Source organism: Mauremys mutica, chromosome 14, assembly GCF_020497125.1.
Source record: "Mauremys mutica isolate MM-2020 ecotype Southern chromosome 14, ASM2049712v1, whole genome shotgun sequence".
Classification (NCBI taxonomy): domain Eukaryota; kingdom Metazoa; phylum Chordata; order Testudines; family Geoemydidae; genus Mauremys; species Mauremys mutica.
The window spans coordinates 8,317,795-8,344,547 of record NC_059085.1 but is presented as its reverse complement, the minus strand read 5'-3'; the positions used below and the strand labels follow the sequence as shown (position 1 = coordinate 8,344,547).

General features: G+C 54.1%; 1 protein-coding gene across 4 annotated transcripts in view; it reads left to right on the top strand.

Moving 5' to 3' along the window:
- The window catches only part of NDRG4 (NDRG family member 4), a 92,062-nt gene that overhangs the window by 13,381 nt on the left and 51,928 nt on the right, over nucleotides 1-26,753 (top strand). For all 4 annotated transcript variants that reach the window (XM_044987102.1, XM_044987103.1, XM_044987100.1 and 1 more), the window contains exons 2-3: nucleotides 6,259-6,350; nucleotides 11,805-11,849. In XM_044987102.1, coding sequence (XP_044843037.1) covers nucleotides 6,282-6,350; nucleotides 11,805-11,849 — 114 coding nt within the window. In that variant the 5' untranslated portion in view covers nucleotides 6,259-6,281. The remainder of the gene's footprint in view (nucleotides 1-6,258; nucleotides 6,351-11,804; nucleotides 11,850-26,753) is intronic.

Here is a 26,753-nt window from a genome sequence, read left to right as displayed (position 1 = left end):
CCATGGATACAGCTGAGCCACAGACTGTGTGTGGTCAGGGGCTTGGATGGGACAGGAACGATCTGTCCCCAGTGCAGTCCAGGTGCACTGATAAAGCCAGGTGCTTGTCCCTGTAAATGACGTGGGGTTACTGAGCTGGGAACACCCAGGAAACCAGCTGGCACTGGCTAGCAATCAGTGTGACTCTCCGGTACCCCCGTTAGCCTCCTGCACTGACCCAGGAGGGGATGGTGTGGGAATCAGTAGAGACCTACCAGTGCTTGTCTGGGAGCCCAGGGTTGTCAAAAGAAATAGAAATAGAAAAGATTTCCACTGGGAAGAGGAAATGAGGCCTAAGCCAGAGGAATCCATCAACCACTTCATTGCTACCTAGTGCACCAGATCCATGGGGCAAAACATGCTTCTGGGATGTGTGGGTCTTGAGGGCTCTGTGCCTGACTCTCATCTCATGGCTGGGTGAATAATGAATCCACTGAGGTCCATGGAGATACACCCATTTTGCAGCACTGAATCCCCATAGGTTACAATGTTGGTTACAGCTGATTGACGCTGGCATCAGTGAGATCAGAATGGACTCTAAGCCAGGGGGGTTCTAAGGGGTCTGTCACCTTGGGATGCAAGTACCATCTCCCCGCTTCCTCTGCAACCTGGCACAATTTCCTGAGTCCTCCTTCCCCTGCGGGTGCATAACATGGGCCTAAGTATTATTCTCCTCAAATCTCTGATTCTGTCAGGCACAAGCGACTACGCCTGTGACGTACAGCTGTCGTGCCAGGCTCCTGGACAAGTCCTGGGAAAGGGGCCCACGCTACTTTTTTCCACTTTCAGAGCCACTCCGATCATACCAAGCTCACCAGGGTCCCCAGGTCTGGCTCTCTTGCCTGGTGCTTCCTTCCTGTCTCCGCTCAACACATCCCCACCTGGGGAAACTTCCCTGGTCAGGCTTTTTTGCAGGTTGGGCCTGCGCTTCTCCACTGGCCGAGGCTTCTAGCCCTCCCGTCCTCTTGGCTTCTAGGCTGGCTTCAGAATAGGGGCAAATCCTGGCCCCACAGAAGTCTGTGGTGGAACTGCCATTGTCTTCAGTGGGGCTAGTACTTCTCCCCTGAGATCAACCCCTCCTTGGCACGGGGATATTGAAATTCTGTTGTACTGCAGGTGAGAATTTGGCCCTCGGTTACTCCTCTGGAGCACCCATAACCTCAGTGGGGTTGCATGGATGTAGCTTAGGGCAGAATTTGGCCCTTGGTCTTACAGTTTTGTCCCTCAATTCAAAGGGCTTGACTGTCCTCTGACTTACACCAGTTCTGCACTGATGTGACTCCGGGGTCACTCCTGACATACAGCAGGGAATGGGAGAGGCGAATCGGTCTTCCTCTTACCCTCAGATGGCTGCCCCAGAACAGGAGGAAGGAACATAGAGATTCTCCCTTCACTTAATTCTGTTTCAGAGGTGCTGAGAGTTGGGATTTCATCTTTAGCTCTGCTCAGACTTGAGCCTCGTTCCCGTCACTTTTAAGAAAACCAGGATAATGAAGTATCAGAGCGGTAGCCGTGTTAGTCTGGATCTGTAAAAGCAGCACAGAGTCCTGTGGCACCTTATAGACTAACAGACGTATTGGAGCATGAGCTTTCGTGGGTGAATCCCCACTTCGTCGGATGCCACGAAAGCTCCTGCTCCAATACGTCTGTTAGTCTATAAGGTGCCATAGGACTCTGTGCTGCTTTTACAGGATAATGAAATAACTCTACCACGAGAAGCCTGGTATGGGCTTAAAGATGGGCAAATAGCACAAGACAGTTTGCACGTATTCTTTAGAGGAAACACCAGGTGTTTGCTTTGGTGGTATTCACAGCCTGTGTGACACCCACCCCCCCCCAACGCTCCTGTGCCTGATGCTTTCATTTTTTGGCTTTCACGTTGTGCAATTGAATACTCCAGGTGAACGTGTTCCTCCCTGAGCTCTCCCCTGGTACGTCTGTCTGCCCATCTTGGAGATCTTGGTTAGGCCTCCTGTTGGTAAGTCTCGGTTGTCCAATCAGGGAGCAGAAATGATAGCATGCTCAATGAGCGTCCTGCTAAAAAGGAACGATGAACGGCAAGCGGCTGACAAGCAATTTGAGGGTCATGGGGAAAGCGACAATGAGACTGATAGTGAGCAGCAGCGGGTGGGGACATGAGCACAGACCCCACTCTGAATGATTCAGCTCATCTCCTGACCCCGCACGTTGCTGTTTGCAGGCGTTTCCTGCTCTGGGGCTGGCTGTCAGTGGAGCTGTGGCCATTGACATGAGCAGAGGATCTGCCCCTCTCTCTGTAATCAGCATGTGCCCTCATGTCAGTACCCTCTATCCCTCGGGGCACATGCAGCAACAGGCTGCAGTTCCCTCCCCTGCTCTCACGCTGTGCCACGGGGCATCTCCTGGGGTGCCAGCTTAGAGGTCTCCTGAATTCCGCAGGGTAACATACACGCGTCTGTCTAAAGAGACTTGGGCTTCTAATTGTGGCTCAAAAAGTGACTCTGCCAAAGTCAGTGTAGTTGCACTTACTTAAACTCTGAGTTTTGGCCCATGGGCCATGACTCCTCTGCTGTCATACCCATGGGCCTCCCTTGAGCAGAATTCCCCAGTCCTGCCCGGTGGTGTGGCCTGTGGGTATGCACAGCTGTCTTAGGGGCAGGATAAGACTCGGTAGCCCTGCCGAAGTCTCCAAACCCTCTTGGGGCTTGTCTCCATGGGAACGCCGTCCTGTTTTACGCCAAGGAGCTGTGACTACTGGCAGAGCTCCCCATGTGGATGCTTCCTCCAGTCCCAAAGCAGCGTTGTTTTGGTTTAACTCAACTCCTTCCAAAGCAGAGTAAGTTAAACTGCCTAATGCTCCTGCTGTGCTGGAAAAGAGGGTGCGTGTGGGTAGTCACCCTAACCCCCGATAGAAGCAGCAAAGAATCCTGTGGCACCTTATAGACTAACAGACGTTTTGCAGCATGAGCTTTCGTGGGTGAATACTTGCATCCGGACTTGCATCTGAAGAAGTGGGTATTCACCCACGAAAGCTCATGCTGCAAAACGTCTGTTAGTCTATCAGGTGCCACAGGATTCTTTGCTGCTTCTACAGAACCAGACTAACACGGCTCCCCCTCTGATACTTAACCCCCGATAGTTATGCTAGTTCCACTGGTGTTACTGGGAACACTTTCCTGGTAGACAAGCCCTTACCTAGGACCCCGACCTTGCGCTCTCCATGGCAGTGGCTCTCGTTGCTCCCTTGCAGAGCTAGCTGTTGTGTGGCTGGAGGGGCTCCGTCCTCTCTTGGGGGCCCCGCACCAAGCGCTGCCCTCCGTATTCTTTGCAGCATTCAGGTGTGGGCGCGCCCCTTGAGGGCAGGCTTGTGTTCCGGCCCCGAGTCGTATCCCTGCGTGTGCAGCCTCCTTGTGCTGGGGCAATCCTGCCGCATGTCCCAAGCCGAGCGGGGCTGGCCCTTAGCTGGGGGGGGAAGGGTGCTGCTGCTGGGCTGGGGCCACGTTTCACGGTACGTTGGCCACGTGTGGTCACAGTCCCTGGCTCTACAGATGCAGGAGAGTTAGCCTGAAATTCCAGCATGGACTCTACATGCTGAATGCCCCGCTGCTCGGTCAGTTTGATGCAGTCTCCCTTGAAGTCCATTGTAAACTGTTGTGCAGTGGAATATTGCACCCCAGAGGTGGCTGCGGTGGGTGAAACGATTGGTGTATAAGCTGCTTTGGGAAGAGAAGTGCTATGTGCAGCTGAGAGATTAAACTTACCGGCAGCATCTCCCTGCTGTCTCCCTCACCTCCAGGGTTTACATGGGAGGCTCTCTTCCCCCCTTCCAAGATCTTTTGCACAGTTGAAATCTCTGTTTAAAGCCGTTCAGCTTAGATTGGAAACTCTCTGGGGGGCAGAGATGGTCTTTTAAGTCTGTGATTGTACAGCCCCTAGCACGCCGGGGTCCTGGGTCATGTCTAGGACTCCTAAGCGCTGTGGTAATACAAATAATCAATGAGAATTAGGGCCCTACCAAATCCACGGCCATGAAAAACTCCTCACGGACTGTGAAATCTGGTCTTTTGTGCGTTTTTTACCTTATGCTATTCAGATTTCATGGGGGAGACCAGTGTTTCTCAAATTGGGGGTCCTGACCCAAAAGGGATTAGCAGGGGGGGCACAAGGTTATTTTAGGGGGGGTGATATTGCCACCCTTACTTCGGCACTGGTGCCTTTGGAGCTGGGCGGCCGGAGAGAGGCGGCTGCTGACCGAGGGCCCAGCTCCGCAGGCAGCAGTGCAGAAGTAAGGGTTGCCTTGCCTTGCCATGCCATGCCACCCTTCTGTGCTGCTGCTGGCGGTGGCTCTGCCTTCAGAGCTGGGCTCCTGGCTTGCAGCTGCCACTCTCCAGCTGCCCAGCTCTGAAGGCAGCGCCACCACCAGCAGCAGCGCAGAAATACGGGTACCCCCTACAATAACCTTGCGATCACCCCCCCCCCCAAACTCCTTTTTGGGTTGGGATCCCTACAATTACAACACTGAGAAATTAAATCCCATGACCGTGAAATTGACCAGAATGGATGGATGGCGAATTTGGTAGGGCCCTCAGGATAATGCTCTCGCAGATTACTCAGCTATGGGTCGGAAGGTAACCGCTGCTCAGCACCTGCGATCTGCTCCCAGGATGGAGTTAAGCACAAACTTGGTGGAGCTGAGCAAAGGACGTGAAACTCTTGTCTTGTTGCTGGCCAGGAGCGTGGGCCCAGTTTCTTGAGGTGCCAAACCGTTCGGGCCAGCTGAGCGCCGGCCTGCTTGGCTTCCACGTGTATCTGTTAAGAGTCAACCGGTCCCCATGGCTCAGATTGCAAACCAGCAAACCTGGGCCTTTCCAGCTGAGCATTTCCCTCCCCCCGAAACTTAGACAGGCTGCGGCTTTGTCCATGCACTTGCGGGCACTGATCTGGTTAATCGTGCAAACTCCTTCATGGACGCTTAGTTAAGAGCAGCTTCTTTCAATTTAGCGTAGCCCTATTCCCAATCCGCGGGAGCTAAACCGAATCAGCCAGGTTTCTGTGGATGTAAGCACATCCGCACCGCTTTTTTGCATCAGTTCAACTGACTCCACTTTCAGTTGCACCTTTCGTTGAAACGGGTGCGGCTTTCCATGCGGACACAGAGCAGGAGGAAGGATTTTTGTGACACTCCCTACAGTCTGATCTGAAATGCCTGAGGTTTATGCAGCTGTGACACTGAACCCTGCAGTTCCCTAGATAATCTCGATTTATTCCAGGGGCTTGGACGTCTCAAACTCCTGGCTACTGGGGGGCGACAGCTTCAAAGACTGGAGAGCTGATGGCCCTGATTCTAGATTGAGCTGTCTGGGGTACTCACCTGACCCCCATCACCTGCACACCCCTCACAAGTGTGAAGGCATTTCTCCGCACAACACCCCTGGTGGGCAGGGCTGGGCTGTTCTCCCCGTGGTACAGAGCAGGAGTGGAGGCACAGAGAGACCAAGGCCGAAAATGTCTGTAGGCACCGCTCTGCTCAGTGTTGCAAGGCCTAAGACCCAGCTCCCAAAGGTTCTTACTTCAGTGGAAATAGGAATCGAAATCCCTTTGCAGAGCTTGGCCTGAGTGACGAAGGAGCCTGGGTCCCTTTCAGTGAGATTTAGCTTTACAGGGCTGAAGTGACTTAGGACAGGAGTGGTGCACCACCTAAATACTTTTAAAAATCCGGGCCTAAGTGACTTGGCCAAGGTCACCCAGGATGTCTGTGGCAGAGCACAGATTTGAACCCAGCTCTCCCACATCCCAGGCTGGCTCCTTGCCCTGGGTGACCGCTTGGAGGATCCAGCCCTGCTGAGCTGGCTCGGGCGGATGCTGGCCACAAATTTGTCAGTGCTTGTGGCTTCAGCCCAAAGGCTCCCCCGGGCCAGCCAGCTCAGTGGGGGTGCACTAGGACGAAGGCACAGAGCTTAAACCCCTGGCCCCTCTGCCATGGCTGCCCACAGGGGGACCAGCTACTGCCTGCTCTGATAGCCACCATGTGCTGGGCACATCTGTCCCATCCTGATGCCACCCCAGATGGACCTGTCGGAGAGCTGATCCTTGGGGCGCACGCAGCAGAGATCTGGCTGCTCCCCTCTGCGGCTGGCCCTCGCCAGCTCCAGCCCAGAGCTCAGGCTGAAAGTCTGTGGGCAGGAGGCTGGCTGCCAGGCAGCTGACCCGTGTGCTGGATTTTTTTTTTCCCCCCTGCAGGGCTGCTGCTGCAGGAAGTGACCATGGCAGGGCTGCACGAGCTGCGATTCACCGAGGAGAAGCCACTGCTGCGAGGCCAGGATACCGAGCTCGTGAGTTGCCTTCCTTCCCCACCGTACATCCCACCTGTCAGCCGCCTTCATCCCCAACACGCGAGGAGGTGTTGACTGTACGGAATGGCTGCCTGCCCTGCTTTGCCCTAGCCTCATTGGAGCTGTTCACCCGGCAGCACCGGGGGTCTGTAATGTACTGGGTTTGCGTGTGTGTGTGTGTGAGAGTGATGTTGCCCTCTAGTGGCTCAGCTGACAGGGTGGATAAGGGACCAACCATTGCCACCAGCTAGGGGAGCTCTCCTTTAGCTCAAATGCAAGGGATCTAGTCCTGAGTGTGTGTGTGTGTGTGTGATTATCCTCCACACACTCATTGTCCTATAACTGTGACTCTGCCAGTGCATTCTGGGACATGCATCTGTCCCAAAGAGGCGCTACTAGGAGCACCGACTTTTGGATAACTTCCACATTGGGATGCAGCTGGGAGGAGCGGCTGAGCTAAAAGTAGTTGCAGCTTTTGTCCACGCTGAAGAGAAACCACTGTAGGCTGGACTCGTTCAGCTGGATTTCCGCTAAGGTGGCTTTGTGAGCAGCGAGGGTGCCACCACATGGCCCAGCTGAAGAATGGCAGCTTGCACCGTGCAAGCATCTGAGCGTCTGGTAGCAGCTGGGCCCCTGCGGAGATGGCGGCCAAGAATCAAGCACTTGTCTGTTCCCAATGTCTCCACTGCTCCCCTTGGCTCGGCCTGTTCCTCAAAGGCTCCTTTCATGGCAGCCCATGTCCCATCTGGAGCCTTGCGCCTAGCTCAGCTGCAGGGGGTTATCTGACCGAATGCTGCAAGATCACCCACCTGCCCCTGCCAGGCCTGGGAGCAAGGGACGACTCACAGGGACTACCCCCGCCCCCGTGATCAGACCTTTAGTAGGTCTCCATCTCTGGCAAAGCTCCCATTTGACGCCTGTCGTGGGAGGGAGGCTTTGTCTGGAAAGCAAGCGGGGAGGAGTTGATGAACATCAACGAGCTGACTTCTCCCTGCAGGCTAGAAAGTGTGGGGGAGCCAGCCAGCCCAAAGAGCAGTGCCCCCAGGACAGTCTCTGAGGCCTAGGGGGAGGGAAGAACCCACGGACACCTTCCCGAGGCCTCTCAGGGGCGGGCGGGTGCAAGAGACCGGCCTGGTGGAGCTGGGTTGATGGTGGTGGTGGGGGGGGGGGTTGGAACGACTCTCCCTAGCTGGGTTTGGGTGGGCTTGTTCCTCCCCTCCCACTATCTCCTGTGGCCTTCTAATGTCCCTTCCCTAATCCACCACGAGGACGAGAGCTCCAGCGCACCCTCCTCCCTGTCTGAATGGTGACCTTGAAGGGCCCAGCTTGGTCTCTGCCGGTTTCCTGGGTTCCCCAAGCCACGCTCATGAGGAAGCGGATTCCAGATGAGAACTGCAAGGAGCCAGCAGACTGCAGCATTCACTGAGATGGTGCCTCCATCATTGCACCATCCTACCTTGCTGTCCCCGGCTATGTCAGTGCACCTCCAGCCTGGCCTGCAGCACTCCCTGCTACTGCAGGCACATCAGACGCTGTCCAGCCTGCTGAACTGTGGGTTGGCTCTCTGGTCGAAAGGCGATCCCCAGTGGTGAGGGGGGGTGGGCCCCCTCTCACTGAGCCGGTCTCCAGCATCCTACCTGATCCCAGGAGTTGAAAGGCTGCTTCGCAAAGCCAGCGTGTGAGCACAGACCTGCCAAGCTGGGTGTGTCACCGCCCGCGTGTCTGTGCTCATCTCGCTGGCCTCGTAAATCCGAGAACGGGAGCCGGAGGGCTGGGTATGGGGTGGGCAGGGCCGCCCGTCCTCGGAGCCTGCAAACGTTCATTTGCTTTGGAGCTGCACTGGGACGTGCCGCTGGGCTCTGCAGTGGTGCCCGGGCATGGCATGTGGCCGGGTCAGGGGTGATAAAGGGCTCCCAGAGAACCAGACGTGGCTTTGAACCAGAGACTGCATCTCTGGACGTGCCCTTGAAGCCCTGTCCTCCAGCACTGCTCCTTTGGGGCCGGTCTTCGTGTCCCAGCATCCTCTCTGATGCCAGGACTCTGGCGTCTGAAGAGGTTTGACTTGGCCCCTCCCACCTTTCGGAGGTGGATATTTGCCCTGGGGGGATGCTGCGGAGGAGGTCACATCCTGCTCGCTGTGGGTGGGCATTGGAAATCTCATAAGGGAAGGGGTTTTGCCTGCGCGTCCACGGTCAAAATCTTCCACTCCTAGTGCTGTTGGGCTGGCGGCTGCCCCCCACCCCAGAGCTGGCTGCATTTCAGGGCCTCTGTGTGTGGCTTGTAAAGTGCTCTGGGACCCTTTGCAACTCGGGACCATCCTTTCAGCCTGAGGTTTGGAACTGGAATCTGATCTGATCTGATCCCAAACTCCCGCAGAGTCTGGACATATGAGCCGGATTCTCCGCTGCCTTTCCCCTTGTGGAATTACTTACACCTGTGCAACATGTAGGGTGACCAGACAGCAAGTGTGAAAAATCAGGACAGGGGGTGGGGGGTAATAGGAGCCTATCTAAGAAATAAACCCAAAAATCAGGACTGTCCCTATAAAATCAGGACATCTGGTCACCCTAGCAACATGGGGCTCGACTGCTGCCATTCTGATTGGTGCTAATTGCACCGGTAAAAACCAGTTGCACAAGGGGGAAGGCAGCGTTCTGGTCCAGCCTGTTACAGGCAGGCCTGAGTGACACAAGTCAGATCTGGATCAGAACTCCCGCCAGGGGCAGGGGGAGTTGGATCTGCTGTTCTGTCTCCAGCGAAAGGTGCTACAGCAGAGATGCATTTCGCTAGATTTTCCAATGCGGATGCATACAACCGGGCACTAGAGCTGCTTGGAGAACGGGATTTCTGCCCTGCAGGAAATCCCGACATCTTGAAACTTCGTTTCCTTTCGAATCGGGACAGAGCTGACATGATCTCGGAACAGAAATCCCCAAATATTTAAATTCAGAAACACGGAACCGACCTTCTCAAAAGATTTCATTTTGATAATGTCAAAACATTCTTCTACAGACTTTTATTGTAATTGTATTTAATTTTAAAGGAAACAAAGCCAGAAAGTCCAAACAAATTGCCTGGAAACGTTTCTGTTGAAATCGGCGTGTTCCTGTAAAACATTTTTATTTCAGCAAAACAGCATGAGACTGTTGCCTCATACGCTTTTCACCCTGCTATACTAAGCCCCCAAATAATTATCTGGTGTGCCCCCTCCCCCGATTTCCAAGCTAACAGAAGTTGTGTGCTCAGCACGTTCTAACCTTGGTGTCTGGGTGTCCGCTTCTGTACAGCCAAGGATTGGGCGCTGGGTCCTCCAGCCTGGGGGTGCTAGTGTTCCTCTGTCAAAACTGGGACTCTTCCTTGTCTTCCACCCCCACCAGTGCTGCCCTGCCCAGGATCCCGTCTCTGTGCCCGGTCCTGCAGAGGAGTGGTGAAGCTACGGCCATGTCCCTGATGCCAAGAGGCTGAAACATCTAGGAGAGCGAGAGCATTAAGAGAGCTTCATTGAATGACAGGCTGGGGAAAAGAAGGCAGCGGGGGTGGGGGATGGCGAGGCCTGGCTCAATCAGCCGCAGGTGCCAGGCTGCTACAGCTGGGCAGGTGGCCGGTGAAGACAGAGGCACTCTGCCAACCCAGCCAGGGGTGGCTCCATCAGTTCACCCTGGCACGGAGGGGAGGGGAAGAACACGAGCTCCTCCCTGGTGATAGGGGAGGGTGCAGGGGGCAGTAATGGCAGGCTGGGGCCCTGGAACTGTGCAGGGGAGATAATCGCTGCAGAGATCAGAGCAGGAAGCCTGTGCCCAGGAGGAGGCGTCCCAGCTATCTGGAGCATCTGGGTCTCAGGTGACTCCAGCCTTTGGGTCTCTGCAAATGCACCCTGAAGTCTGGATGGGGGAGAGGCACATTCATGCTGAGTTTTTGTTCCATCCTGGGCTCCCTAATACTGAGATCTCAAGGCTCCAGGAGTCCAAATAGTGCCCCCCCTCCCCCCACCCTTCCTGGTTGTGGTGCTGGGGAAAGAACGGACGGGAGCTCCAAGCGCTTGCATGGGTCTGGGGGACTCATGCCATGTCCAGGGACGGATGCTCTGAGGCTTCTGCCAGGCTCAGGCCTCTAGAGGCTGCTGCCTCCCATCTCGTCATGCCTCCCATCTCGTCATGCCTCCTCCCAAGTTGGTGCCACCAGCTGATGGACAAAGCTGTGACCCGGCTCCCAGCTGCTGGAGGCCCTGAGGGATGGGAGCCAACTTCTGACACTGAGCAGAGCTCTGCTTTGTTTTCCATGGGGAGAATCTCCCTCCACCTAGCAAAGCATCCAACAGGAGGCTTCCCCAGCCACTCAAAAAGCCAGGAACCACTTGGGATGCTGGTGGGAGGAATCTCGCTCCGCTCCTGAGCGTTCCCTGACTGAGCCCTTTGTGGAGCTAGATGGTAGCTGTCTCCTCTCTGTCCTGCCGTTTGTCCGGGTGACTTTCAGAGGGCCCCTGAGGCGGGCTGCCTGTCCTGATGTTCCCAGCCAGGCCTGTCCTGCATCCCTCAGGCATGCCGGGTGGGCCGCCTGGAGCCCCCGTTACGCGCTGAGCCGTGCGTCTGTACCGACTGCCAGCGCGTCGTGAGGACGCACAGTCCTACGGCCGAAACGCAGCCCAGGCGGCATCTCTAATGCCCATGTGCGGATGCTGATCCATGGCACGTGTCCGCACCCAGACAAGGGCTCGCCCGCCCACAGAGGGCGGCCCAGCCGCTGCTGAACGGACACAAGCCCAGGTGCTGCTGTGGGATGCTGGTGTAACCCCTGGTGAGTGCGTCTCGCTCTGGGCCTGATCCATCGGCAATGGGAGTGTTACAACTAGGGAGCTTTAGCTCAGGCTAGCGCAGATTATGCTTTTAGCCCCGAAGGTCCCCAGTTCGGTCCCCTGTGTGTTGGCCAAGATGGTGGCAGCTGGGCATGTACACTGGAGTGGGCTCACAAGCCCTGGCGGGCACAGCTGCCGGGGCTTCAGTTCCGTAAACCCCTCTGACAGCATTTCTGGAGCTGGTTGTGGCAGAGATCACACCCGGAGGCCTGTGGCAGCGGCAGGGGATGAGCTGCACAGCACAGGGCTTTGCTCTCTTAACGCTTCTCGGGTCAGTTATCCACTGGGACTGGCATCCCCCTGCCTCTCTGATCTCAGCGGCCTTCGGGCCGGCAGTCTCGACTGGCCTCTTTGCTGAGGTCCCCGAGATCCTTCCCAGCTTAGAGTGAGCGTGAATTCCCTGCTGGGGTGTTAGTGGAGGAGGAGGCTGTAGGGGACACATTGGCACATCTTCCGTCTCCTTTCCTCTTTCATGAGAGCTCTCAGCAGGTGACTGGAGGGCAGGTGGTGACGGCGAGGGGGTAGGCATGAGTCTGTGTTACTGCTTCGTGGTGGCGGCTGTATGAGCTCTGATGGTTCTTTCTGGTCTGTTTCCCCTCCAGGAGCATTCGGATACGTTCCTTTCTGCGGTGGACACGGACTGGAAGGTAAGGCCCCTGTCCGGCCCCTCTGCCCGTTCTCTGCGACCTGGGTGGGATGGTTACATTCTGCCGATTGGCCCCGCGGTTCCAGCAATGGACTCCCCTGCTCCCTGACCAGTGCTACTGGGCTCTCCTCAGCTCGAGGGAGAGGAGGGAATGCTGCCAAGCAGCTGCCATTCGGTCCTCCCTTACTGGTGCACTTGGGTTATGTAGCTAGTCACCTACTCCGCATGCCTGATCTTCAGGGGTGAGGAGGACAAAATGGCTTGTGGACACATCCCCTGAGTGTGGGTGACCGATGTGGGGGAGTCAGCCTGGCTCCCAGCCTGAGGGTCTGCGTCTCTCCAATGCTAAAGGTCTCTGTGCACTTAACCATCAACAGGACTGAAGCCATGAGCTTCAGAGTGGCAGCTGGTTAGCACATTACAGTATTACGGTGCAAATGTGTGTGTTCGCATTGCTGTCTTCTGGTGGAGGGAATTGGAACTGCTACACTGTGTGACATTGGCCCTATATTGCTAATCTCTAATGGAGATCCTCCATTAGCTCAAGTGGTGGAGACTGAGCAGGTTTAGCCCCACTGTCACAGTGACATTGCAAGGAGCGGTAGCATAGTGACAGCCATGATGTTGTGGCTGGCTTTGGATTTGTTAAAATAGTTCAGCTTTGAAATCACCCATCTTGATATTCTAGTTACTACACCCACCACTGAAGTGCAGCCACCTCTGCGGTGTATCCTGGCAGCTGGTTAATGGCACTGCTATGGTTCGGGGCTGGAAGTTGAAAGAGAATACGCTATTGGAGTACAGAATATCCAGACCCGCAATAAAATCCCCCGCCCCAATGCAATTAAGTGCCGGGGGCCAAATTCAGCCCTGGTGTAAGAGCATAACTGCTGCTGTCAGCGTTGCCCCTGATGGTCGCATTGCTATGGAGAGTGGCATCTGTGGGGTTTATGGGCCCTGTAGGGGACACATTGGCACATCTTCCCTGTCTCCTTTCCTCTTTCATGAGGCAGCGTGGGAGGCTGAATCTTATTAAATATCATTTTCCTTTATACCAAAACAAATCAAGGACATCTCTCCTCGTGCCTATGCCTCCCCAGTCCCCCGGCTTCTCCTGGCACATATGCTCCCTCGTGGTGGGAGAGGTGGAATCAGCAGGCTGGCCTTCTGGAAAACCGACTCCTCCCAGGAGTAGGGGTGGAACAGGAGCTCAGGCTGTGGATTTCACAGCTACTTCAGTCTCTGCCTCCTCCAGCAGGAGGTGCTGTGGAATTATGCAGGAACGCTGGGTCTGGTGGGGGAGCGTTACTGCAATCCCTCGCGTCTCCCAGAAGGGGGCGCTCTGGGGAACGGCGTAGCTGCAAGCTCTAGGGTTGTCAACTTTCTATTGGCACAAAACCGAACACGCTAGCCCCGCCCCTTCCACGAGGCCCCACCCCTGCTCACTACATTTCCCCCCCCCCTCGGTGGCTCGCTCTCCCTCACCCTCACTTTCACTGGCCTGGGTGTGGGAGGGGGTGAGGGCTCCAGGATGGGGCCAGAAATGAGGGGTTCAGGGTGTGGGAGGGGGCTGCAGGTTGAAGCAGGGGGTTGGGGGTGGGAGGGATGAGGGCTCTGGCCTGGGGGATGCTGGCTCTGGGGTGGGGCTGGGGACGAGGGGTTTGGGGTGCAGGTGGGGGCTCCAGGCTGGCGCGTGGGGCCGGGGATGAGGGGTTCAGGGTGTGGGAGGGGGCTGTGGGCTGGGGCAGGGGGCTGAGATGCTGGGGGTGTGGGCTCTGGGTTTGGGGGGGCTCTGGGCTGGGACAGGGGGCTGAGATGCTGGGGGTGTGGGCTCTGGGGTGCAGGAGAGGGCTCTGGGTTTGGGGGGCTCAAGGCTGGGGGAGGAGGCTGGGGCTCGGGGTTGGGGTGTGGACATACCTTGGGCAGCTCCCGGTCAGCGACGCAGTGGGGGGGGCTAAGGCAGGCCGCCTGCCTGTCCTGGGGCACCGCACTGCGCCCCGGAAGCGGCCAGCAGGTCTGGCTCCTGCGGGGGGGGACAGGGCAGGAGGCTCCATGGCACATGCTGCTCTCACCCGCAGGCACCGCCCCCCCCAGCTCCCATTGGCTGGTTCCTGGCCAATGGGAGTGCAGAGCCGGTGCTTGGGGTGAGGGCAGCACATGCTGCAGAGCCTCCTCCCCTCCTTCCCCCCCCGCCTAGGAGCTGGACCTGCTGGCCACTTCCAAGGCGCAGTGCGGCGCCCCAGGACAGGCCGCAGCACCACTGTTAACGGCCCGGTCGGCAGTGCTGATCGGAGCTGCCAGGGTCCCTTTTCGACCGGGTGTTCCTGACGAAAGCCGGACACCTGGTCACCCAAGCCAGCGCCCTTTTCCTAGTCTCTGGAGCACTGGCTGGGGCGGTGCCAGCGTTGGCCTGAAGCGTGAGCCACACACGCAACTGCTTGGGGGGGTCTCTGCCTCTCGGAAGCTCACAGGCTGGCCCAGTCTCTCCCTTCTTCAGTGAGAGCCCCCCTCCCCCCGCCCACCCGTATCTCTCAGGACTTGCTGTAGGCCAGGGGATCTCAAACTGGGGATCGGGACCCCTCAGGGGGTCGTGAGGTTATTACATGGGGGGTTGTGAGCTGTCAACCTCCACCCCAAACCCTACTTTGCCGCCAGCATTTATACTGGTGTTAAATATACAAAAAAGTGTTTTTAATTTATAAAGGGGGGGTCGCACTCGGAGGCTTGCTGTGCGAAAGGGGTCACCAGTGCAAAAGTTTGAGAACCCCTGCGTGCGGCAGGAGCCCTGGCTGTGGGGCACTCCCAGGAACTCCCACCAGGAGTCGCTGTGGGGCAGGTGTTGATCGGCTGAAGGGGGCTTGCGGGAGGCTGTTAAAACTAGCGGTTTCCTCCAATAAAAACCAAGCTGAGTTTCAGAAATAGCTGCTGTTTCCATGGTGACAGTCGCCTGGGCAACTCCACCCTGGGTTTTGTGCAAAGCCTGCCAATCCCCCTCCTCCTTTGAGGGCTTTCAGCCCTAGGAAGCTGCTGCTTTGCTTTCGCTCAGAGATCCAGGTACCCCTCCTTGTGCTGCAGAGAGATTTCCGTGCATCTCTCTTACAGAGAGCACAAAGAACAAGCCCGTTTCCTCCAGCCCGTGTCTCAGCAGGGTGCTGCGTGGAGAGCTATTCTCGAATTGTGTTAGGCTGTCTGGGTCCTGCTGAGTCTGGCATGCTGAAGAGCAGCTCTCCACGCAGCTAAACAGAACTGGAGCATGCAAAGGAATGACTGTAGGGTGGCGTATGTGTGAGTCTCGTTATAATACATACGCCAACAACTCTGTGATCTCTGTAGGACCTGCCACTCTGTTGCCCAAGTCGCTTCTGTGCCTCAGTTTCCCCATATGTAAAACGAGGATACTGATATTGACGTCTTTCTGAAAGCGCTTTGAGATCTACAGATGAGACTGGCTGTGTAGAAGACCAATGTATTATCAATGGAGTCACTTGGAATTACATGCTGACTGTGCTCAGGGAACTCTGATCTTTCTAAAGGAGAAAGAGACAGTATCAGGGCTATGACACACACATCAGATTCTGGCAGCAGCGTCTCACTTCTCCTCCTGCCCCAATCCCAGTTCATTACAATACTTTCTACCTCTGTCACCTCTCATCTGACAATGCCAGAGTTGTACAAACATAGCAATGAATTACTTCTCACATCACCCCCCGCCACTCTGTGCTGCTTAATTAGCCCAAGGTCACACAGCACATGGGTGCAGAGCTAGGGAAAGAACCCAGGACTCCTGATCCCTATTCTGAACCTTGTTTGTTTAGAGTGAGGTCCAGATCCATGGATTGTCACTGTTGGGTGACTGACAGTTTCCACCCGCCCAGCAAGACACTGACGAGCAATACCATGATGGCTGCAGAGTGCAGTGATACCAAGTTAACAGGCACAGAGTGGACTTAGGGATGCATTTAGTGCTGACTGGCTGTGGGTCCTGGCTTCAAACCCTGCTGCAGGGGGCAACCATTTTAAAATGTGTTTATTTACTATATAAAGGAGAAGAACAGGCCTGTGGTTGATGCACAGAACTCTTGGCGTCCGTTCCCAGCTCTGTCACTGCCTCGCTGGGTGACCTTGGCCAACTTGCCTCAGTTTCCCGATTTGTAAGATGGGGATGATTCTTGCCTGCCCCACAGCGATGTTCTGAGGGTGCTAAAGAGATCAGAGCTTCTCAATACAAGGGCAAGGGGCTAACTGGGTTATTTGATGCTGCAGAGTTTAAAGTCCTGAGACGTCATGTTTTTGGCATTCTGCAAAGACGAACTGTGAATGTAGCCTGGTGCTGTGTGTGTGTGTGTGTGTGTGTGTGCACGTATTGAGCATGCATGCAGCAGGATCTCTGCACTGCACTATCTTGTTAGAACTTAAGGCCAAATTTTGCTCTCACCAGTTGTACACCTGTGAAATTGTGACTTCAGGGGTGACTCTCACCTGTGTCTGTCAGATCTAAAGCTGACTCCTGGGGCCTGACCCTGCTCGCACTGAACTCCGCAGGAGTGGGATTGGCCTTGCTAGGGAAGCAGGATGTGATTATAACTTGATTTCTAAACCAGCTTTGTTTCTACTCCTCAAAGGCTCCTTTCCTCTGCATGAACTCAGCCCGGGACATGGTTTAAAAATAAGCCCCTCTGGTCCTCTAGAAGCAAAAAACCCTGCCACTCTTCTGACCTAGAGAACTGGGTGCTCCTTGCCCCTGACACACACAATTAGGAAACGTAGCTGCTGGTGTTGTCTTTCCAAATCCAGTTCCCATGAATCCATCACAGCAGTGCCACTCCCTGATCCCAGAGCAGCGTTTCTCAATGAGCTGCCCGTGGACTGGTGCCGGTCCCTGAGATCTCCCTGGCACAGTTTAGGAAGGCAGCAATCCGGTCCCTGGTATCCACAAGATTGAGGAAACAATGTCCTAGAGGACTGTAGTCCCAGCTCCCAGTGAAGCTCGTGACACAGCTTCTGTTGGCTTTAACAGAGACCGGGCTGGCTCCGGTGTTTTCAGGGTTAAACCCGGTTTAAACTTGATTTCAACCCTGTGAGCCATTCTCTCAGTTTGGACCACACCGAAGTGCTTGTCTACATGGGGAAATTGACCCAAATAGCTGTTCTGAAGTAGCTTCCTGTATAGACACTCTTATAAACACTTTGGAAGTAGATTAAGCTGAACCACACTCTTCTGGAATAAGAGTGTCCATCCGTGGAGTTATCCTGAATGCCTGCAGCACTTTCAGTTCAGAGCTTTGCTTATTCCAGACTAATGCAGCCTAGCCCCGAATTCAGCATCCTTGTGAAAAGCTGCTTTTCCCTCTTGTCTGGCTCAAGTTGCCCCCTTATGGAGAGCTGGCTTTGGAGTTCACGCTGTGGCAGCTCATGCGTTAAGCTCTGGAGGTCCCCAGTTCAGTCCTTGGTGCGTTGGCCAACATGGTGGCCATCACGCAAGTGCCTTGAGGCAGAGAATGGGTCTGTCTCCTTGTGCTGTATAGTGCTTTCCCCGTCTGGGATGCTGTGAACAATCACTAATGGCAGGTAACTAGCAGGGGGCACTCAAACACTCTGATCTTGGGGCCTGTGTGGGATGAATTGGGGACACTGGCGGAGGAAAGTGGACTAGGGTGATGGGCTGAGGCCGGACGAGGAGAGACGGAATCAGCATGTCCATTACTCAGCAGTGCTGTCCTCCCATCCTGGGCTCATTGTTAAGGTCCCTTCTATGCGGGCAAGCGCTCTCTGGGCCTGATTAGCCTCTCCCTGACGCTGGTGTAAATCAGGAGCAAGTTCACTAAGGCCAGGGCCGGCTCTAGACCCCAGCGCGCCAAGCAGGCGCGTGGGGCGGCCCTTTCCCTGGGGGGCGGCATTTGGCTCCGGCTGAGCTCCCGCAGGCGTGCCTGCGGCAGGTCAACCGGAGCCCGGGAGGAGCGGACCTGCCGCAGGCATGACTGCGGCGGGTCCCCTCTTCCCGCGGCTCCGGCTGAGCTCCCGCAGGCACGCCTGCGGCAGGTCCGCTGGTCCCGGGCTCCGGTTGACCTGCCGCAGGCATGCCTGCGGGAGCTCAACAGGTGCCGCGGGAAGAGGGGACCCGCCGCGGGACCGGGGAAGGGGCGGCGCTGCGCACGGCTGCTTGGGGCAGCCTATTTTCTAGAGCCGCCCCTGACTAAGGCACTAGTTTCACCAGAGTGAGAGGAGAATCTACCCCTGTCTCGCTTTGCCCTCGAGCAGGGGGCTGTAGTCCAGATTCCCTGAGTGTAGGCCCTGCTGTCTGGGGAATCGGGCACTGCAGGGAATGAGATACGGTGCATGGAGCATTAATCAGCTGTGTCACATCATCCTCAGGAGAGTGACTGAATAACAAGGCAGTGACCTCGGAGGCTTTCGGGGACAGCAGCTCCCTGTGCCCCAGGAATGGAAGGAACAAGTTCTTCCCCCAGGAGTGGCATGGCTCTGCGTGCAGGAGTATCCTGTCCCATAGGTCTCAAGGGTGAGTCAGTCTGGCACCAGCTGCCATTGCACTGAAATCCGTGCTCCAGCATGAGATTCCTTGACGTGAGCTGCTGCTCCTGGGGGGAGGGTTTCTGTTGCTTTCTCTAGAATTAGCACAAATGGGAAGGAGTGGCTGTGTCACTCCGGAGAGCTGTGAAACTGACAATGATTGCTCTGCCTGTGATTGCTGGGTGCAATGCAGCAGCAGCCTGCTGCAATTAGCACTCTCCTGTCCCGGGATCTGGCTAATATATTGGACTCTAGATCAGTCCACCAGCAGCTGTCCCTCTGTCCTCACGTGTACGATAGTGGTTAAAGAGGAAGAGTTTCACGTGCTCAGCAATCAGCCTGACATGACCAAACGAGTCCCAATTCTGAGCCTGTTCTCCTGCCCTCCAGTAGTGGACGGGCCAGGTGTTGGCCATAATATAGCACAAAGGCAGTGACCAGCTAGAATGCATGAGCAAGAGTTCTTGCAACCTGAGACAAGGAACTGGTGGGACCTTCTTGTGGCACAGTATGGTACTCTGAGTGCCTCTTCAGCACCAGGATAAGCTCCAGGGATTTTATTTTTGCATGCGCATAGAGAAACTGATTGTAGTACTTTCTATTCTGGCAGTAACTGGGGAGGATATTACACAGCAAATGCTAAAACTAAATTTTTTCACATCTGCAGGGCTGGATAACTGGTGCCCAAGAGTTTTAAAAGACTTGGCCGAGGAGCTCTCTCTGACATTGATATTGATATTTAGCAGTGCTTGGAGTGCAGGGACTATCCCAGAGAACTTGAAAAAAAAAAACCCAAAAACCTAGGTGTGTTCCAATATATGAAGAAGGCAATTGGGATAACCTAGTTAAGTATAAGTTGGTTAGCTTGACTTCGATCCCTAGGAAAATCATGGGAACTCTGATATGGGATGCAATCAGTAAAGAATTAAAAGATGGCAGCATAATTAATATCAGTCAACATGGTCATATGGGAAATAGGTCTTATTAAACAAACTTGATATGTTTTGATGAAAATACAGGTTTGGTTGACAGAGGTAACTGTGATGTAATCTGCTTAGACTTCCGTAAGGCATTTGATTTTGTACCACGTGACATTCTGAATGAAAAATTAGCAGTATACAAAAGCAGTGCAGCACGTATTAAATGGATTAAAACCTGGCTACCTGCTAGAACTGAGAGTACCGGTAAATGGAGAATCCTCATCCAGTGCGGACATTGCTAATGGCGTCCCACAGGGATCTGTTCCTTGCCCAGTGCTATTCAATATCTTGATCCATGATGTGTAGGAAAACATAAAATCATTGACGGTAAAGTTTGCGGTTGTAACTGCTGGCAATATGCTGTTCAAAGCTCTTGGAGAAAAAGCAAAGCACGAGGCCTCTCCTTTAGGCAGACTGGCATTCTGGGAATATCAGCAGTGTAAGGCAGGGAGCTGAGCAGTCTTAAAACCCCCAGTCAGGAGGGAAGGAGATGAGTCTCCAGTCAGGAGAGGGAATAGCTGGGAGGCAGAAACCTTAATTGGAGGGGGAATACGGATGCTGTTACTATGAAACTGTGATAGCCTCAGCCAGCTAGTTTGCCTAAAGGCCAGCGCCTGTGCTTTTTCTCTCTCCACAGGCAGTGAATTGCCAGCAATGACAGTTACCACACAGCTCCTTCTAAGCAAGCACCTTTATTCTTAGGGTAAAAGCATTACAGAGAGACCCTATAGGGACATATATTGATTATATAAGTATGCTTAAAGCTCACTGGAGGTCACTCTTATGGGACCCTCGTCAACCAAAGTCTTTCCAACTCTTCCGCCAGGGTTGGGGGCCCCCTTTGGACAGAAGGTCTGTCCATTTGCTGGATCAGCATTGCCATGTACCTGGCCCTGTCTCAGTACATGCTCATCCTTTTATACCAAAAAGCCCTTTCTTTGTCTCCTTATCGCTGGAAAACCAGCTTGAACCAGTCTCTGCAAACCACTCCAGGGAGCGGTACCTCTCTAGGGTTCGTTCAGTCTCAGTGATTCACCTTCATCACTCCCTACTGTTTTTAGTGCCTGGAAGAGCTGTCATAACCCCCTTCCCCCATGGAGTAGAACATAATCCTACATAACCCCTTCATAGAGCTAATGCACCATGGACCCCAAATAGATTGCGTGCAGCTGCAATAGCTGTTGCAGGTCCCACTTGTAAGAGGAGGAGCTGGATTTTGGAAAGTGGTGACTCCGAATAGGACTTGGGAGTCAGGGTTGATCACCAACTGAACGTGGACCCACAGCAAAATGCGGTGGCTAAAAGAGCAATTCCAATCTTTGGATATATAAATAGGGGAATATCAAGAAGAAGGATAGAAAGGGGTATTGCCACTGTGTATGGCATCAGTGAGGCCGTTAGCAGAATAAAGTATCCGGGTCTGGGGTCCACGCTTTGAAAGCGATACTGACCGATTGGGAAAGAGTTCCAATACCAGTTTGGAAAACCAGCCTTACAGTGAGAGACTTAAACTGAATTCACTGAGCTGCTTTTAACAAAGAGAAGGGGAGGAGGTGATTAGATCACAGTCTGCAGGTACCTTCCTGTGGAGAAGGTTTCTGACAGCAGAGAGGGGTCTTTTAATCTACCAGTAAAAGATGGAACAAGATCCAATGGTTGGAAGCTGAAGCTAGACCGGAAACAAGGTGCATATTTGTACTAGTGAGGGTGATCTTAGCATATGCGCAACACGCCTCAGGTGGCACGTAACCAGGATTCCTCACCCAATTGGGTCTGCTGGTTGGATCATTAGCTGCCCAGGCCTGGGACTGACAGGGCATGCAACGTGAACACTGATCCATGCCCCCCAGTGAGGGTAATTAGCCATTGGAACACTACCCAGGGATGTGGTGGATTCTCCATCACTTGAAGCCTTTAAATCAAGTCCGGATTTCTTCCTAAAAGACTTGCTCTAGCTCTAACAGAAGCTCCAGGTATAATGCAGGAATTTCTGGGGGAGAGCCTCTGACTTGTGTCACAGAATCCCAGAAATCCCTAAGCTGAAAGTGACGTCGCCACCTTATCCATCCGCCCATGCGCGAAGGCAGGCCCAGGGAAACCTAGACCATCCCTGGCAGGCACTTGTCAAACTTGGTCTTAAAAGCCACCAATAACTGGGATTCCACAATCTCTTCAGGTAACCGGTTCAGGTGCTTAACTGTCATTACAGTTTAAAAAGTTTTTCCTGATATCTAACCTGAATCTCCCTTGTTGCAGACTTAGCCTCTTGTCTTTTCCTCGGTGCAGATGGAGAACAGGTCATCACTGTCCTCTTTATAACCGCTTTGTACATATTTGAAGACTGTTATCAAGTCTCCCCCCACCCTCCTCTTCTCTAGACTAAACCTGCTCAGTTCTTTCAATCTTTCCTTGTAGATCACGTTTTCCAAACCTCTTATTTCTGTCGCTCTCCTCTGGACTCTCTCCAGTTTGTTTACATCTTTCCTAAAGTGTGGTGCTGAAAACTGGACACACTGCTCCAGCTGAGACCTCACCAGTGCTGGGTAGAGTGGAACAATTATCTTCTGTGTCTTACATATATCACTCCTGTTAATACACCCCAGAAAGATATTCGCCTTTTTTGCTGCTGCATCACATTGTTGACGTGTATTCAGTCTGTGATCCACTATAACCTCCGGGTGCGTTTCATCAGTACTACTGCCTAGCCAGTTGCACCATTTTGTAGTTGAGCATTTGATTTTTCCTTCCCAAGTGTAGTACTTTGCACTTGTCTTTATTGAAATTCGTCTTGCTGGTTTCAGACCAATTCTCCCAATTTATCAAGAGTGTTCTGAATTCTAATCCTGTCCTCCAAAGTGGTAGCAAACCCTCTCGGTTTGATGTCATCTGCAAATTTTAGAAGCATTAGCTCCACTCCATTATCCAAGCCATTAATTAAAAATCTTGACTAATACCAGTCCCAAGACAGATTCCTGTGGGATCCTGTAGTGGGGTGGGCTGTCCGGTCAGCAGGCCTACTGGTCAGGGCCTGCTGCTCTAGTCTGTCAGTTCAATGTGTCAGGTATCCCCTGGACGAGGTTCAGCTGGATCAGCTTCCTTGCAGGTAGCTCTCCAGTCCTGCCCATTCCAGGGCTAGGTGTAGAGGACTCTGGGATGGGTAGGGGGACCTAGGCCTTACTAGGTCAGGGCTCTGAAGATGTGACTGTGCAGGCTTGGCCCACCTCCTGTTCGCCTTCCCCTGGGCCTCTTCCTGTCCCACCTGATGTCTCCGTTTCAGGCGTGGCTGCTGTTTGATGATAGTTCTTTGCTCCAAAGCCCCAGGATATCTCAGTGCTGGTGCAGGGACCCTCTTGTGCCCTGCACGTGGTTCTCTGTGTCTCTGGGGCAGCCTCCAAGGAGGGGGAAAAGACTCAGTCAGGCCTCCTCAGGAAGAGCTCCTGCTGCTCCTGGAAATGGTTTCTCTCCTCCCCACTCCGGCCTGGGCTGCTGAGCTCTCCGTATGCTGCCCCTTCCCCCAGGAAGTGCCAGCGGGGCAGAGCTTTCCGGGCCCAGTGCTGCTCCAGCCTCTTAGCAAGGGGTTGGAAACCTCATCCCAGGGCCCACTCGATCCATCCTCCCAGTGTGACCGTGACTTTTGGAGTATGGTAAAGTTGTGCATCCACCTCCTAGTAATTCCATCTCCATCCCATTTCCCTCGTTTGCGTATGAGACGATCACGCGAGGCTGAGCCAAAGGGCTTATTCTGAACTCCCACTGTATCACCTCTGCTGCTTCTCCCCCTATCCATTAGGCTGGTTACCCCGTCAGAGAAGGACACTAGGTTGGCTTGGAATGGTTTGTTCTTGGCAAATCCATGCTGGCTGTTCCTTATCACCTCATTATTCTCCACGTTTGACCAAACTGATTGGTTAATACTTTGTTCCAGTCTCTTTCTGGGTACTGAAGTTGGGCTGCCTGCTCTATCATTCCTGGGGTCCCCCTCTCCCCGCTTTTTGAAGATAGGTGCTGGGTTTGTCCTGCCGCAGTCCTCTGGGCCCTCCCCCATCCTCCAGGAGTTCTCAGAGATGATTAATGAGTCAGAGGTTGCTTCAGCTAGTCTCTTAAGTACTCTAGGGTCAATTTCATCAGGCCCCGCTGACTTGAATAGATTGAACGTATCTAAGTACTCTTTAACCTGTTCTTCCCCTATTCTGGCCTGAGATCCTTCTCCCTGGTTAATATCAATTGTGTTAAAATGATCTTTTTAGTGGAGACAGAAGAAAAAAGGCCTTCAACACTTCTTCTGCAGTAGGTAAGACTAGATGATTACAACGGTACTTTCTGTCCTGAACCTCTGTGAATTTATAATTAAAGCCGAGTTGAGTTTTGCAGCCTCTGTATTAGCATGGATGCTACACTGGGTCCTCTCCAACCTTCCAGCAGTGGCTCTTTGAAGACAGAATCCATTTTCTGAGCATTTGCAAGCAAATCTGTGAATTGTTTGAGTTAAATGAGCCTGCTAAGAAATAAAATATGCAGTAAACCCTGGGCAGTACCTAGGAGCCACGGAATGTGCAGGTTAGAGATTCTTTGGGGGTATCTATTGTCCCCGAAACAGCTGCAGCCAATAAAAGGATGGTTAATCAAAAAGCAACCCCTCACCCCTTTGGCCTTCCTTGTTGTCATTAGGTTACAGAGCACAGCCACTCATGGCCTCTTTAAGCCAGCAGAGGTAGAACTCAGGCTCTCCTGCTCCAAAAGCGTAGGCCTTTACCGCTTCAGATAAGGTGAATCGCCAGTGAGTGTTAGTAGTACGGGGGCTGTGACACAAGTACTGCCATTCCGATACCATCCAGGAGAGGGCACTGGCACCGAAACACTTGCCTGTTCATTACCAACTGCTTGATCCTGATTCTGTTCTGGAATGGGAGATCCGTATGTTTTTAGCTGAAGACTGGCTAGAGTAGGACGTTCGCTCACACGTGTCTCCTCGGGTTGTGCTCGGAGGCCAGGAGTCAGATTTTTGGCACTAGCACTTGGAAGTTGGTGGTGTGAATCCCAGCACTGGTGCTGTGGGGTGTGGATCCTTCTGCACTGAGAGGCCAGCTCCAGCAGTGCACCCACCTCACAGGGTCCTAGAGCCCAGGCTGCAGCCTGAGCCTGGAAGTCTACACAGCAATGAAACAGCCCTGCAGTCCGAGCCCTGTGAGCCCAAGTCGGCTGGCACAGGGCAGCCACAGGTTTTCCTTCGCTGTGTAGACACACCCAGAGAGGCTGAGTGTCGCAGAGCAAGTCAGTGGCCAAAGTGGAGCAGCTCCTATGAGTTCCTGACTCCAGTCCTGTGCTCAGTCCACTAGGATCATACCCCTTCCCCACCCAGTCCAACCAGCTCCTTCCCTCGTGGAAAAGCCTTGTAGAATTTAATAGGAATGAAATCAGTAGGGCCGTATAGAAATGCAGTAGGATTCTGTAGATAGTCCTCTGAAAACCTATGGAGTCAAATTAGGGAATGGTCCCCTTTCTTTAGGCTTTCTGAGCACCTTGGAGCAGGGACAGAATTCGCTTAGATGCTAAAGGATGGTCCAGAAACGTCGAGATTGGAAGAGCTTTGGGGCAGTCTTTGTTCAGGGTGTGTTCAGCGCCTGGGACGATGAGTCCCTGGCCCATGAGTGCTTCCTAGATGCCAGTGCAATACAAATGATAAATCCTCCTCATACAGAAAAAGATCATTTTCCCCTTCAGTTCTATAGGACTTTCCCGTCAGTGTTCCACCTTCCCCGTGCATTCTCTGAGCCCGCCGAAGCCTTTGCTCTTCCTTGGGCAGAAAGCTCTCGGGCCAGCAGTGTTTGCTGGGCTCTGTCAGGCCCCTTGCAGCTCTTGTGCCCTTGGGGGTGTTCTGGGGGTTGAAGGTGCCCCATAAAGCTTTCCCGAGGGCTGGTGAGCTTTGCCGCCAGCTGCCATGGCAGGATTTCAGCGGTGCTCACGGTCCCCAGTGGAAGGTGGAACCCTGGGCCGCTGTGGGGCTTTGCTCTGAACCTGATCAAACCCAAATCCCTCCCCAGCCCTGCCTCAGGCAGCCCGCAGCAGCCTGTCGGTGAGGCCACTGTTCCACTCAGGGCCATGGTCAGTAGAGGCCTGAACCTCCTGAGAGTCCTGTGGGGGATACTCCATGGTAACCAGGGGTGGAGTCTCACTGCTGAGCCTTCCTGCAAAGGGGGGTGGGGGGCCCTGGCACGCCAGGAGCTGCTGTGGGAGGCTGCACCCACTGCGCTGCCTTCGTACCCTCTCTCGGAGCAGCATAAATCTGTAGCCCTTGGCTTGCAGAAAACTTTACAGGGAACTGCCTAGAGGTCCCCTCTCGTGCGAGCAAATGGGGCAGAGGGGACAGACGGGGAGAGGCAGCGGCATTAGTGGGATCAGCCGCCAGCTGCGAGAGGGCACTGCCCTTTTAGCCAAGGCAGGTGCTTTTGGCTCCTTGCTTCCCCTCTGCGCTGCCTCGCCTTCTTTCATTCATTCGTTTCCAGCTTGTCCTGGTTTTTCTTTCCCTTCTCTTCTGCTGTTTTACCCTTCACTCCTTTCCTCCATGGCTTTTTCTGTCTCTCACTCCCTCTTGCTCCTCCTCCTTGGGATTATTTTTCCCGATTCCCTCCCCCCTCCGTATTCCCTGCGTTGTTTGGGTGGACCCTTGCACCACCTCCTGTGCGCTCGCCTTTCTTCTGGCGCGGTCCCATGCCTGCTTGTCTCCCCCATTCCCCTGCTGCTGAGCCCCCAGCTCTGGGAGTTTCAGAAATGCTGCTGAACTAGTGGGTGGTTGATGCCAAATTCAAAGGCAAATTAGTGCTGTAAATGCCTTGTTGCCAGGGATCCGACTTAGCTGGGAGTTAAACTGCTGATGCAGCCCAGTGAGGGATCCAGATCTTGGCATGGGGATGTGCGGGGGAGGATGTAGCCCCAGTGGCGATCTCTGTCTCTCTTATGGGGAGAGGCCATTGTGTTTCTCTTTCCGTTACAAGGTGAAGCTGGGTTGACAGGAGTCGGAGGTGACCCCATGCCAAAGCACTGGGACAGAGCCAGGGTCCCCAAAGCCAAGGAATCCCCACCACCACCACCTTCCCAGGCAGTGATTTTACTGTGTGTTGCTACCCAGATGGCTGGGACTCAGGGGACGCTACCCCTTCAGCTCTATCTAGGTCGTGACACTCCACACTCGGAGGGCAGCAAATGCCTCCCTGATGTTTTGGAAAACTCCTGTTTTCTGAAGCACCAGAGTTGGGATCAGCCTGAGCCATGACAGGGGTAGCGTGAATAATAAATCATTTGGCCGGAACACCTCTAAAGGATACCCAATGAGAATTGGTTCTCGAAGCGAGCGGTGGCCAATCACACAAGTCCTTTTCTACTGAGACCACTCCCCGAAA